This window comes from Eutrigla gurnardus (assembly GCF_963514095.1).
Source record: "Eutrigla gurnardus genome assembly, chromosome: 17".
Lineage (NCBI taxonomy): Eukaryota > Metazoa > Chordata > Actinopteri > Perciformes > Triglidae > Eutrigla > Eutrigla gurnardus.
In genome coordinates, this window is record NC_139928.1 from 16,629,093 (window position 1) to 16,641,793 (window position 12,701).

The 12,701-nt window shown below is 38.5% G+C and overlaps 1 protein-coding gene across 1 annotated transcript; it reads left to right on the forward strand.

Annotated features, from left to right (window-relative positions):
* Positions 1-809: 809 nt before the first annotated feature.
* slc44a4 (solute carrier family 44 member 4) lies at positions 810-12,505 on the forward strand. Its single transcript, XM_084031698.1, has 22 exons — positions 810-1,007; positions 5,152-5,200; positions 5,339-5,412; positions 6,444-6,522; positions 6,630-6,729; positions 6,840-6,971; positions 7,179-7,239; positions 7,422-7,542; positions 7,979-8,062; positions 8,328-8,440; positions 8,617-8,739; positions 9,034-9,133; positions 9,303-9,395; positions 9,552-9,654; positions 9,824-10,083; positions 10,243-10,337; positions 10,558-10,661; positions 10,873-10,946; positions 11,071-11,141; positions 11,575-11,669; positions 11,758-11,842; positions 12,105-12,505. Exons 1-22 carry the CDS (start codon positions 962-964, stop codon positions 12,221-12,223), a joined length of 2,181 nt encoding a protein of 726 aa, XP_083887824.1. The 5' UTR covers positions 810-961; the 3' UTR covers positions 12,224-12,505.
* Positions 12,506-12,701: the final 196 nt, after the last annotated feature.

The following is a 12,701-nucleotide window of genomic DNA, read 5'->3' on the forward strand; positions in this document are numbered from 1 at the left end:
AAGATGTCCCCCTCTAAAAATAATTCCACTTGTCCATGAGTCTCTTCCATAGAGAGTGAAATGCAGATTTCCCAACCAAACTTGTAGGTCATTAAGTAACTTTTTGTTTCTTATCCATAGATCAAGTCCAAAGACTTAAGCTGCCTCATTGTTGAACCACTTGTATTTCTTGTTAAACGAGGAACTACTTTGGGGAAATTAAAAGTAGCCAAGTCATCGACAATTTCTTTACCACCCCTTGAACATTGTGTACGCATTAGTGAGTTATTCGTTTCTGTTATTCAATAAAGCACAAATAATATGGGTGCAAGAGCATGATAAACTGAAATAATAAAGGTGTTTAAACTAGATTTTACCCTGTGGGTTAGGGCTTCAAATTCATGATGACGTCACCTTAAAGCCCTAATTATTTCACTTCATATGATGCGTTGACACATGCAGTTTAGTCTTTGGTCGTGGTGGAAGAAGTTTTCATGTCACTTAAGTAAAAGTTGAAATCATAGAGTTATAAATATTCAGTTACAAGTAAATATGTATATATAATGTATCCTAACTAGTAATAGTTTTTCTTAACTATTACTATTTCTGTGTCATATAAATGTAGTGGAAGTACCATATTTATATCCAAAATGTAAAATAAAAGTTTTATTTCTCACTCTCCGTGAGGGGAATGTTCAGGTTTTAAGAATCGTATCGGAGTGATTCCTCTCGCCATAAACAATCTTTGGTAGCACGCGCAGGTGCGCATCCCCCAGCAGGTGCGCCCGTGACGTCACTGCCTAGTTACAAGTTGCAGGAAGAAAAAGATTTTCTAACTTAGTTACCGTTCCCGTTCAACGACGTCGTGGCTCGTTTTTTAAACGCGACGTAGCCGTTTATAAGGACGTTTTACACTAACTTTTAGCGAAGGGAGCCGTGTTTTAGAAGTTAAGGACGAAAAGGGTGGAGGTTGAGGCGGAGAATGGGTAAAAAAGAGGAGACGCAACCGGACTCAAATACGCAGTATGGTGAGTAAACAGCCCAAGTCACAATACATTTAGCTAACGTAAGCTAACGTTACCATGCTGAGTTGCTACAAAAATCTATCTTGCAAGAAAAATTTGTTGGCAAATAATTTATTTGACTAAATCTATAACGTTTTGTTTTAGCATGGATGTTTAGTGGCTTCACCGCTAACTCTAACTCATAAAATGTCATTGTGTTATTATATTATTAATGTTATGTTATATTGTGGTTAACGTTACAATGTTAGTGTTAAAATAATACCAAAAATAGTGATTTTTTTTGTTTTTTTGGGTTTTCTTTCCTTTTTTTTGGTCAATATTTTCACCTCTTCGGGTCTCTAAAAATCCTTAAAATGAGACACATCTGAGAAGGAATAAAACACTTTTTGGACTAAGGTACTCATAATTACTTTACAGACTCATTTCCACTTTGGATGATGAATCATGAAACATGTGACAAGTATATTAGCAAGCAGTACTATTGCTTCATTTTAAGGTGTCACATGGGAAAGTGTCAGGTCATGCTGCTTGAAATTAACCAATAATGAAATGCTAGATAAAGCTGTTTAATTTATGGATAACTTCACAAGGCAATGACAGTGGCAGAAGATGATGAGGGGTGAGGGGGTTGCAGCAGTCGATTATTTACATTATTTCATTGTCATTAAGTGTCAGAAAACAGTGAAAGATGTCCATCACAGTTTCCCTGAGTCAAAGGTGACGTTTTAAATTTTTTTTATGAACTGTCAAAAACCTAAACATATTAAATGCATCTTTAGACTGATAAAAAACTGAAAATATAGACAATTGTGAAACATGAGTAATTTGTTACTTTTGCTTAAAATTATTTAGTTAGTAGCTGATTATAGAAGTAGTTGCTGATTATTCATTTTCTGTCCTCAGTTTATCAAATTATGGTTTCAGCTTTAATCGATTTAACCTCAAATTACTCTCTCAATTAAATGTAACGTCTATAACATTTAAGAAAATGGTAAGAAATGAGAAAGGATAACTTATTTGTGCTTGAAATGAATTAAATTACTATTTGATTTCCAGAAAAGTTGGAGATGCGTTCTCTGTTAATTAACTAATCAATTCAACTCTAATATTGTTTGTGTAGTGATGTCAGAGTTTTACATGGTCGTGATATAAACAAACTGAAGAAGAACTACTGTATTGAAAACGAAGAGATAATTGTGTTTAATGAAACACTTCTCTGCATCCCTGTTTACTCTGCAGTATCTGATGTATTGATAGCCACGTGCATATTGACAGTCTGGGAGGTTTAACAAAGGCTACAGTCAACAAACCCTCCCTGCTGGTAAATATAGCATTTCATGTCTCCAATAACTTATGAAAACATGGGAGACTGAGCTGATGACAAGTGTCGGAGCTGATAGTTTACTTATCATCTCAAAAAAAACCTTTCTATATAAATTCACTTTATTCCAAAACTCATCACCACTTCCATGGGATGTGCTTCCTGCTAGTACTAGCCTTCATGAGGGAGTATGAATCCTGCTCTTGAACACAACAAGGCTTCTTTATTCAGAATGCCAGTTGTTTCCCAATTAAGTCAGACGCTTTTGTTGTAAGAGATGTCTGGGTTTTGTTCTTGTTTGGAGCAGCAAGTGGAACCTGTTTTCTTCTTAAGGATGTGAAGACACTCAGTGTTGGGAAATAACTGACTGTTGTAGATCATTGACCAAAGAATATGTTACGACTGCTTGGGGAAAACTAGGGGGAAAGACTTGGGTCAAATTTTAAATCCCAAGCTAGTTAAGAAGCTACCGGTTGATTTTGAAAAATCTGTTAAAAGCAGTTTATTAAGCACATTTATAGAAGGAATATCTGTTGAATATTCATTCTCTCTCCAGTAGAGCTGAAACCAATTAGAGGTTAACAACTAAATGTCATTTATCTGGCAAAACCACTTCACAAAAGTGAGGAATTTACACTTTTTTTCTGTCACATAGTAAACCAATATGTTTTAGTTTTGCACTTACATTTTGACAATAACATGCAAAACTACTATTTACAGTTCAATGTTTGACGTTACAGTCGTTCATTGATGTGCCCGTCTTTATCTGCTGCTCTTAGATTAAATTTAAGTGAATTCAATACTATTGAACTCTGATCCAGTGCACGGCCCAAGTGTCCACGTAAAACATTATGATGTGAAAATCTGTTCATGGACTAGGCGCCTACTAAAATGTGTCCCTTTCCCTCATATTTTATACTGATTTGTTATAACTTTTTACTTCCTTTCTCTCCCCTGGGAGTTCTTGTGTGTACTGAAGGTTACCAATTAACCGTTCTGTCACCGTGAAATCAAGAGAAGGGTGTGGTTTGTACAATAAATGACACTTTACAATATTTATTGCAAAACTTAAAGAAAGGCTTCCTTTTAGTCAAGAGAAAATATTTTCATGTGTAGCGCCAAATGGCTATTTCATGTTTTTGAGTGTTTCCCCAACATGAGCAAGGTAAAGTCAAATTAGAGACCTGTGTTGTCTTCCGTCATGGTCAAGTGACGACTGTCACACTCATCGTCTTCCGGCCAGCCTGTCTGAGGTCCAAGGTATAAGCTTTTGTCCAGCTTTTTACAAGGGCATAAAAACTCATTTTATTATATGTCACACAGAAACAATGTGAGCTATTTTCCACATTGTCCATTACTCCCAACACACAGCGGTGTCCTAGCAGAGCTGTTACCTGACCCTCCCGGAATGACAAGAGGCCGATGAACAGGTTTTCTCACTGCCCACGTCATTCCTCTTATATTCCAGAAGTTTAGGACTCTAGGCATTGATGTGGATTTCTTTGTGTGGCTGTTGACATACACTTACTGTTAATATATCCATATCAAATGCTACTGATAAGAGTGTGTTTAGAGTCGGGCCTTCCTTATATGAGGCAGGACATTTAAGTTTCACTGGAACACAGCTCCATGGAAGCTTGTTTAGCATTTTATTGGCCACTGTGTTTCATAAACACCCATTGTGAATATGTATTTGGTTTTGTGGTATGTTGTTTACTGGAGTAGTCGAACCAAATAAAATCTATTAACTTAAGGCATCCTGCTTGGATATTTGCATCCTACTCAGAAGTGTGTGTGCCCGCTGTTGACACAGTGTCCATTCACCCTATTCAAATTACAGTCAGTGGAGATAATTTTGCTCTAGGTTCAGTGAATTAATTATGCCAGTATTTCCCTAATCAGATGGAAATGCAACATCCAAATGAACACCAGCACACTTTTTATCATGTTGTGCACGCTTGTTCTTTGTCACAACCTATCCCGACACCGATGCGTCTGCATCTGCTCCTTTTGATCACACATCCAAGCCGCCTCTTGAGTTTTTCCTGGATAATGCAACAGAGGCTAATTGAAGCTCTCGTTATAGGAGGGATTTTCAGTTGGGATCTCAATTTTCCCATTAAAAGGATTACACTTCTGTATGTTTCCCTCCTCCAAAAGCCATATTTCGAATTCAAATGATATTCAAATAAGCCCAAGCTGCCTGTGTCAATGCTGTGCCTCAACTCCGATCCCTTTCTTTTTACTCTCTCAGCAGAAGAAGGAACTAACGTGAACAAACACCTCTTTAGTTCATGTGGAAAGCAGCTTGTCATGTGTAATGAACGACACCCACAAGATTGCGTTGTTTGTTCATGCTGGCAGTCTCTCTCTCTCTGTTCCAGGAAACAACAATGCAAAATGTATTTCCTGTTGGAGACCTATGTTGGAGTCAGTTATTGTGGTCACAAACCCATAAAAAATATTATAACATTCCCTCTTTTCTCTCTAAAATGATTTCCTTATCCACTTGCAATTCATTAACCCTAAGAAAATGACCCATGCTCAAGGTGAGCGCTGAAAAAAAAGATCAAACTTTGGCGTTCCAGTAAAGTATTTTTCTTATGCACACTAACTTCCCTGTATTTGCACCACAGAGATTTAATGGGCCATGTACTTCCTTGACGTGGATTTTAAAGGTTAAGTGCCATTACAAAAGCGAGTGATAAACTAATATGTCGTTGATAATCCGTCTGAAACCAAACACAGACGTTGCTGATTATAAGAATGGACCAGTCAGTGAATACTTTGCATTAAAAGCTACCGAATTTTGTTTTCTTTTCCCAGGAGAACCTGCTCAGTTTGACTCGGCGTTCAATGGACCCATGAAGAAAAGGTGAATCTGTCTCATTGACAACTGGCTGTTTTCCATGAACCAACTCCTTTGTTCGACAAATTATCAGCCTAGATGTATCGGACTACGATCACATTGTTACCACCACTTTAACCTGCTGCTGTCTCTTTTCTTCATCAGAGGATGCACGGATATAATCTGCTGTATCCTGTTCATGGCAGTCATCCTTGGCTACATAGCTGTTGGGGTTTTAGGTGAGACTAACCTGACATCACCAACACAGACACCAAGACAGTCATTGATTTCCACCTCTACTCTCTGGGACCTTCTTGTCCACGGCAAAAAATAGCACTCCTGTGTTGGGCCAGAGGCAATATGATGCTTTAATTGTTTTATCAGTGAATTTCAATAATTATTTCTATTCATTTATATATATATATACCTTTTTCTGCATTCATGTATTGTAATTCTTAATCCATAAACTTTGCTTTATCATGTAAGCTTTAAATGTTGAGTATTATTTATACTACGTAGGAAAAAGCTGATTTCTGTCAGTAACTTTTTAGCGCCCCGTCATCAAATTCCAACACTCAGCTGCTCTGTTATTATTTAGTCAACAGAGAAGCCTGATAAGTAATATGTGTGTCAGCGGCCGAGTGTGTCCCAAATAATCAGTTATTTCTTTCAGTAAAGGCGGCTGAAAAGCATGGGTTAGTTATGGTTGATAAATTGTAGTTATTTACTGGCCAGTGTTGAAACATAAGGGCTGGGTTTATTACTTTGTTACAAAATATACTATTAAAAATATGAGAAACAGTAGTGGATTTTCTAGCTCAGATGAAGACATTTACATAATACTTTACATTACATTATTTTCATTTGGCAGATGCTTTTGTATAATTAGACTTACCATTACTGCAATCAAACCCAACTCCATAGGAACAAGTTCATCAACTTGAAAGTGTCTCCTGTTAGGCATTTGTGCCCTCTTGTGGTTGCCCTGAAATAATGAACTCATTTCTTCTTCGTTAATTCATAAATCTAAAATTAAATCCCTGCTCAGTACTCAATATTTGGAACAATAATCACAATTCACATTTTAGCAATTTCACTAGTATGGACATTCCTAAAGTATAAATATATATATTTAAATCTTTTCTCACATCCCTCCCAACTACTTCCTCATGCCGTACCATTTGTCAGTGACAAACATGCAATAGCCGTAATGGAGTGTGGCTAATGTAATAATTTTAACATCATTGAATGTGTGTGTTCTTTCTATTAGCTTGGCTCTTTGGAGATCCGAGACATGTTCTTTATCCAAGAAACTCAACGGGATGGTTCTGTGGCATTGAACCAAATGAGTAATTAAATCTCTCTTGTCTTTTCATACAAGTTTAACTTGTACTCGATATAATGAATATGCACTTCAATATCAACTCTTTCTTTCTTTCTGTCTTCTTTCTCTCAGAGGCCGACCTAACCTGTTCTACCTGGACATTCTCAAATGTGCTACATCTGTTAACGTTATGGCAACTGCTCTTAATGGTTTTCAGTGTCCGACCACACAGGTAGAGAAGGCTGCTTGATTTAAAAAATATATATATAATAATTATTATATGGCACAGTTTACTGTATGTTTCCAGGGTCCCAGTAATAATTATTATTTCGTTACATATAGGTGTGCGTGGAACGCTGTCCCACTGAGTTCGGAGCTGTGGGAATACAGTCATATATTCTAAACATAAAGCCAGCAGACGTTTTCAATCAAAGCCTCTGTGTGCCGTACATAGACCTGGCAAATACTAAGCTGGTAAGTCCCATTTTGGTTCTATGTGTAAACTTTATTGTCTCCCTAAAAGTCCCCAAATGTTACATTTTGTTTGTATTCCTTTTAGTAAAGGAAATATTTTTTCTTCATGGAAGATGAACTGCATTATTACTAGCAAAAAGTGACCTGAAGCTTTGATCCATCACATTATTTTTATTTTATAAAACCACATCATGTTGTTTTCTTCAGACTGTTCAAGAAATTGTGGACCAGGAGCTGTGTCCTTTCTTCTACATGCCCATGACCTCTGGTGAGTGAAAGTGCTTCTATTTACGACATTATATACATATTAATGTGGTTGACGATATATTAGCACTGTAGTAAAAGTTGGTTATGAGTTGCATTTATTTCCACGTGTAAATCAATGGTGATGTAAAGTATTTTAGTGAATGAATTATAATCTCAAGCTGATTTCCTTGTCTCTACGCTCAGTGTTGGGGAGATGTTTGCCTGACATCTCAGCCCTGGGGAGGATCCCTGCAGAATTTTCCAATATTCCTGGTTTACCCTCCTCAATCAACGACACAGTCGACCAGATTAGGAACGGCACTGGGTAAGATGCAGTGTAACCCTGATCTCATCATACGTTGGTTAAAAATGCAATGACACACACACTTTAATAACTTGTATTCTCTCCTCCCCATCATCACCAGCACAGGGTCAGTGGCTTCGTGAGTTTCTGTGGCTTTTAGTGAAGCAGCTGGTTGTAGTTGCTCGTGTTGCCTTAGATGCAAAACGCTCTCAGAGTTAGAGTATTTATGTGTGTTGCTCTTTAAACATGTAGAAAAACTCTCTCTTCTGAGATTCTTGGTTAACTCTAGCTCTATTGCTTTTAGAAACAGGCCGTTTTTGAAGCTGTTTTCATAGTGTGCTTGTTCTAGAAACACATTTGTCTGTTTTTCCTTGATTCACACTTGTTTTACCCCAGTTTGACACTTTAAAAGGAGAATGTCACCAACGCAGCTTCTCTTCACGCTTGTCTTCGATAGGGACATCGTGAATGGCTTCAATGCCAGGGACATTGGCGTCCGCATCTTTGAGGATTTTGCGTCGTCATGGCCGTGGATCCTCCTGTGAGTTGCCTTGCAGAACAACACCACACATACACTGCCACCTACTGGCAGAAATATAGATAGAAATTACTCGACATTTATGTGCAATACAGAGCTGAAAGTTTGGTTGTATCAAATAAGCAGTAAATTGTTCATTTATAGTCCTTGAAAATGTTTAATGCCTTACAATTATTTGATGCTTTGACTTTTTCATCCTTTTGTTAAACTATCTTCCTTCTTTTGTAAACATGTTTTATGTTTTCTTTCCCTTTCATCTCCCCCACAGTGGTCTGCTGATAGCCATGATGGTCAGTATGCTGTTCCTGTTGCTGCTGAGATTCACTGCTCCAGTGATGGTGTGGGTGCTCATCATAGGAGTTCTTGCCACTGGGGCATACGGTAAACACTCACCTGGAGCAGCTCTTAAGGCAAAGTAGAATTTTTAGGGCTGGCAAACAAGAAGTACAATTACTAGTATTTCTATCTGCTTGAAAATAATGTGAAGACGTGGAACAGAATAGCTGCAGACTGGTTAAATAAGTGAGCTTTGAGCTGTTGGAGGGTTTCTCTTGCAGGTATATGGCACTGCTACTGGGAATATGACAACTACAAGCAAATGTCTGCTACCATCAGTGACATTGGTTTCACCACCAACTTCCGTGTTTACCTGCAAGTCCAAGAGACCTGGCTGGCCTTCCGTGAGTCTGATTAACATTGCAAAACATTTCTCACAATACAGGGATAATAATAGTCTGTTTGAACGCAGCAGCTTTTACTCAGGCAAATACCAGTACAGAGGAAACGAGAGGTGTAAGATGTAAACAACCAATGACATCATAAAAGCCAAATAGCATCCGCATCCAGCAATAAATGCAATAAAACCATTGTTGGCATGCACACCAGTCACCGATCGTGTTTATAACCCCAGTTTATAATGACATTGTGAAATGCTTCTCAGTGATAACCCTGATTTGATTCTCCTCGCCCCCCAGTGATAATCATTTCTGTGGCGGAGGCGATCATTCTCCTGACCGTCATCTTCCTGCGGACCAGAATCCTCATAGCCATCGCCCTCATCCAGGAGTCAAGCAAGTCAGTCCTGATGCATGGATTAAAACTCTTTCCACAGGGTTCACTCTCTTTTAACTACACCTAATATTAACCCATGTCTGTTTGATTCATTATTATTATTATTATTATCTTGCGTGCATATGGCCTTGGCCTAAAGTCATATACTCATGGGTGTGTTCACGTTCCACAGGGCAATCAGTCACATGATGTCCTCTCTGCTGTACCCTCTGGTCACCTTTGTTCTCCTGCTGGTGTGTGTCGCTTACTGGGGCGCTATCGCTCTGTATCCTTTCATTTCATGTATGTATGGGTGTCAATTATGCACCCTATGCAGTTACTATACTATAGTTGAAATGTTCCTGGGCTGTTTTATGTCGTTACTCTACCATCACTTTTACAGGCCAGAGTGTGTATTCTTCTCTTAATTTGATAAATATAGATATCTGGCCACTTCAGGAGGTCCGATCTACAAAGTGGTGGCTCTAAACTCCACTTTGAGCGACTGTAAGAATATCAATGGCACTGTGGACTGTGAGCCTCAGGTGAGTGGGCGGAATGGGATAACACATTTTGACCTACAGTGGAAAAATTCTCACAATTATCCAGTAGAAGGAATTTGTCTGTTAGCTGCCAAAGGATCCTTCCCCTGCCCCTTTGTACTTTCTTGCTCTCCATCATCCAGTCATTCATCCCCCCCTCTTTTTCTCTCAGAATTTCAACTCGTCAGATTACCCAGGCTGCCCCTCAGCCAGCTGCATGTTTATCAAATACAACGACGAGGGTCTCTTCCAGAGGAACATCTTCAACCTGCAGATCTACAACGTGGTGGCTTTTCTCTGGTGCGTCAACTTCGTCATCGCCTTGGGGCAGTGCACGCTGGCTGGGGCCTTTGCCTCCTACTACTGGGCCTTCACCAAACCCCATGACATCCCCACATTTCCCCTGTCTGCTAGCTTTATACGCTCACTCAGGTAGGTTACTGAGCTGCTGTCACACTGGTTGCACTCCTGCCAGAATGAATGTGTCCATCCCTGTCAATGGTGTCCAAAATGCTGAATGTCTGCAGTCCCAAAGGGTGACATTCCTGGATTTCCTCAGCCAGTCAGTCATTATCAATTCATACATTTCAGGTACCACGTGGGCTCCTTAGCATTTGGTGCTCTAATCCTGACCCTGGTGCAGATAGCGAGGATGCTTCTGGAGTACATTGACCACAAAACAAGAGGTAAGGCTGACCTACCCTCATCTCACATTCACTGTCTGCCTTAAAGCAGGGGTGTCCAATCTGATCCGGTGTCGGTCCCAGGACATATTTCCGTGATTATTGACTAATGCATTTGAAGCCTCATGTTGTCGCTGTGCTAAACACAATCTCAAAATGTTAGTTAGTGTATGTTGTCTATTAAATAATGGCCTGCTTATGCATGTTTTGTTTTTGTCTCCAGCTGCTCAGAATCCATGTGCACGTTTCATATTGTGCTGCATGAAGTGCTGCCTCTGGTGTCTGGAGAAGTTCATCAAGTTCCTTAACAGGAACGCTTACATCATGGTGAGCTCAACATATTATTAACCAGTCCCTCCTTGTAGCAATCATTTATATTAATATATATATTTATATATATAATATATAAAAGGGGAAAGCATGCTTTGCTGGAAATTAAATTCTTCTGACTGTTTTTTCTTATAATACATTGGATATTATTGGTATTTTATAAACCATTTTAATTTCCTAAAACAAATAGATTTTGTTTTCTCGACAGATTGCCATTTATGGGAAAAACTTCTGCGTCTCAGCCAAAAATGCTTTCATGCTGCTCATGAGAAATGTAGTGAGGTTTGTGCTGGAGTCATGTTTCCTTCTTCAGGAGTTTGAGTCTGTTTTCAGTGTTTGTTGGCTACATTTTGTCTGACCTGTTCCTGTGAATAGTGTTGTGTTTTCTCTGACTGTGTCCCCTCAGGGTTGTGGTGCTTGATAAAGTGACAGACCTGCTGCTGTTCTTTGGGAAGCTCCTGGTGGTTGCAGGAGTGGGTAAGGATGACACTATGTGTCTGATTATGTTAGACACACAGAGTGGAGAGCCAACCATTAGAGAGGTGGTGGTGGTCGCCATGTTACTTAAATATGGGGATAACTGCATCATCTCAGACAGCCTTTCAGTCAGATTGTCAGTTTCAAAAGTTACAGAAATTGTCGGACAAAGCCCAATATTCAGACCATCCACCAGCTCTTTATACTGACCCCTTTGGGCAAATGTGTCTACGCAACTTAAGGTTTCAGGACAGATAATTATACATTTACAGTCAATATATATGATGGGTTTGATTAATACATTTGAACATTGTTTTTCTTAGTATCTTCAGTATCTTACCTAAAGAAGAAAATGAATGAATAAATACATATAAGCATTTACATGAATGTGTTTGGAAAGAGAGAAGACACTGAAATTGATGTCTTGTTCCAGGCATATTGTCCTTCTTCTTCTTCTCTGGACGAATATTGCTACCAGGCAACACCTTCCGCTCTGAAACCCTCAACTACTACTGGATGCCAATTATTGTAAGTTACAACTGAAGTAGTTAGTTTCATTGGAGTCAAAGTTATTAATACATTTAGTCTTTTTTTCTCCACGTGTGTTGTTTTGCAGACGGTGGTGTTTGGTAGCTACCTTATAGCTCATGGATTCTTCAGTGTGTACAACATGTGTGTCGATACGATCTTCCTCTGCTTCCGTGAGTAGATGTTTGCTGAGTGTTTATAAAAGCCTGCTCGCTTCACATTTTGACACAGAAATATTTCCAACCTACCATGATTTTTATTGGTAAAGCTTTTGAAGCATGCAAATATACTCAAATAGTTTTTATGTAAATTTCAAGCTAAGAATTAAAAAAAAAACTTAGATCACTTCTAACTGACGAATACATCAATGCAGACAGAAATGAGCACACGTAGTCCATTTCATCACATCACTCAATTTGGCTCTCACTCTCACAGTGGAGGACTTGGAGCGCAATGATGGATCTCTACAGAAGCCGTACTATATGTCCAAAAGCCTCATGAAGATCCTCAACAAATCCAACAAAGCACCAAAAAAGGGTAAAGGGAAAGACTGAAGATCATTTGACCCAAAAGCTGTGTCACAGATTTTCAGGATATCTTAATTTGCATTGTTTTTTTTGTTTTTAAAACCCTTTGTTTTCCAAATACGTTTACCAAAACTAAATAGCTGATTTTGCACTTTTTAATTTGTATATATATTTTTTGTGTATGTGCTTATATAGTATTAATGAATGTAAACATGAAAGAGAGAGACTGAGCATGTGAACGCAGGTCATTTTAAATTGCTTCATTTTCTTTTTGATTTAACTGAAACTCCCAGAATATTTCTATTTTTTTTTTTAAAAACAATATCTGTTTCTGTTCATGATTCTAACGCTGCAAAGCTTAGACATTTTAGACCATTTTATTGGCCGTTAATCCAATTTAGCGTTTTTTAATGGAGGCAAGATTTCATTTTTGTCTACTTTTGGCTGAGAATCCTCGCTCTTCCAGGATAGTTTAAAAAGTTCTAACAATTGCAAAAACAATGTT

Excerpts from the sequence above, each read along its gene's own strand:
- slc44a4 (XM_084031698.1), top strand. The coding sequence starts at position 962 with ATGGGTAAAAAAGAGGAGACGCAACCGGACTCAAATACGCAGTATG. Across the intron at positions 9,134-9,302 it reads CTCATCCAGGAGTCAAGCAA|GGCAATCAGTCACATGATGT; the intron begins GTCAGTCCTGAT and ends CACGTTCCACAG. Across the intron at positions 10,947-11,070 it reads CTCATGAGAAATGTAGTGAG|GGTTGTGGTGCTTGATAAAG; the intron begins GTTTGTGCTGGA and ends GTGTCCCCTCAG.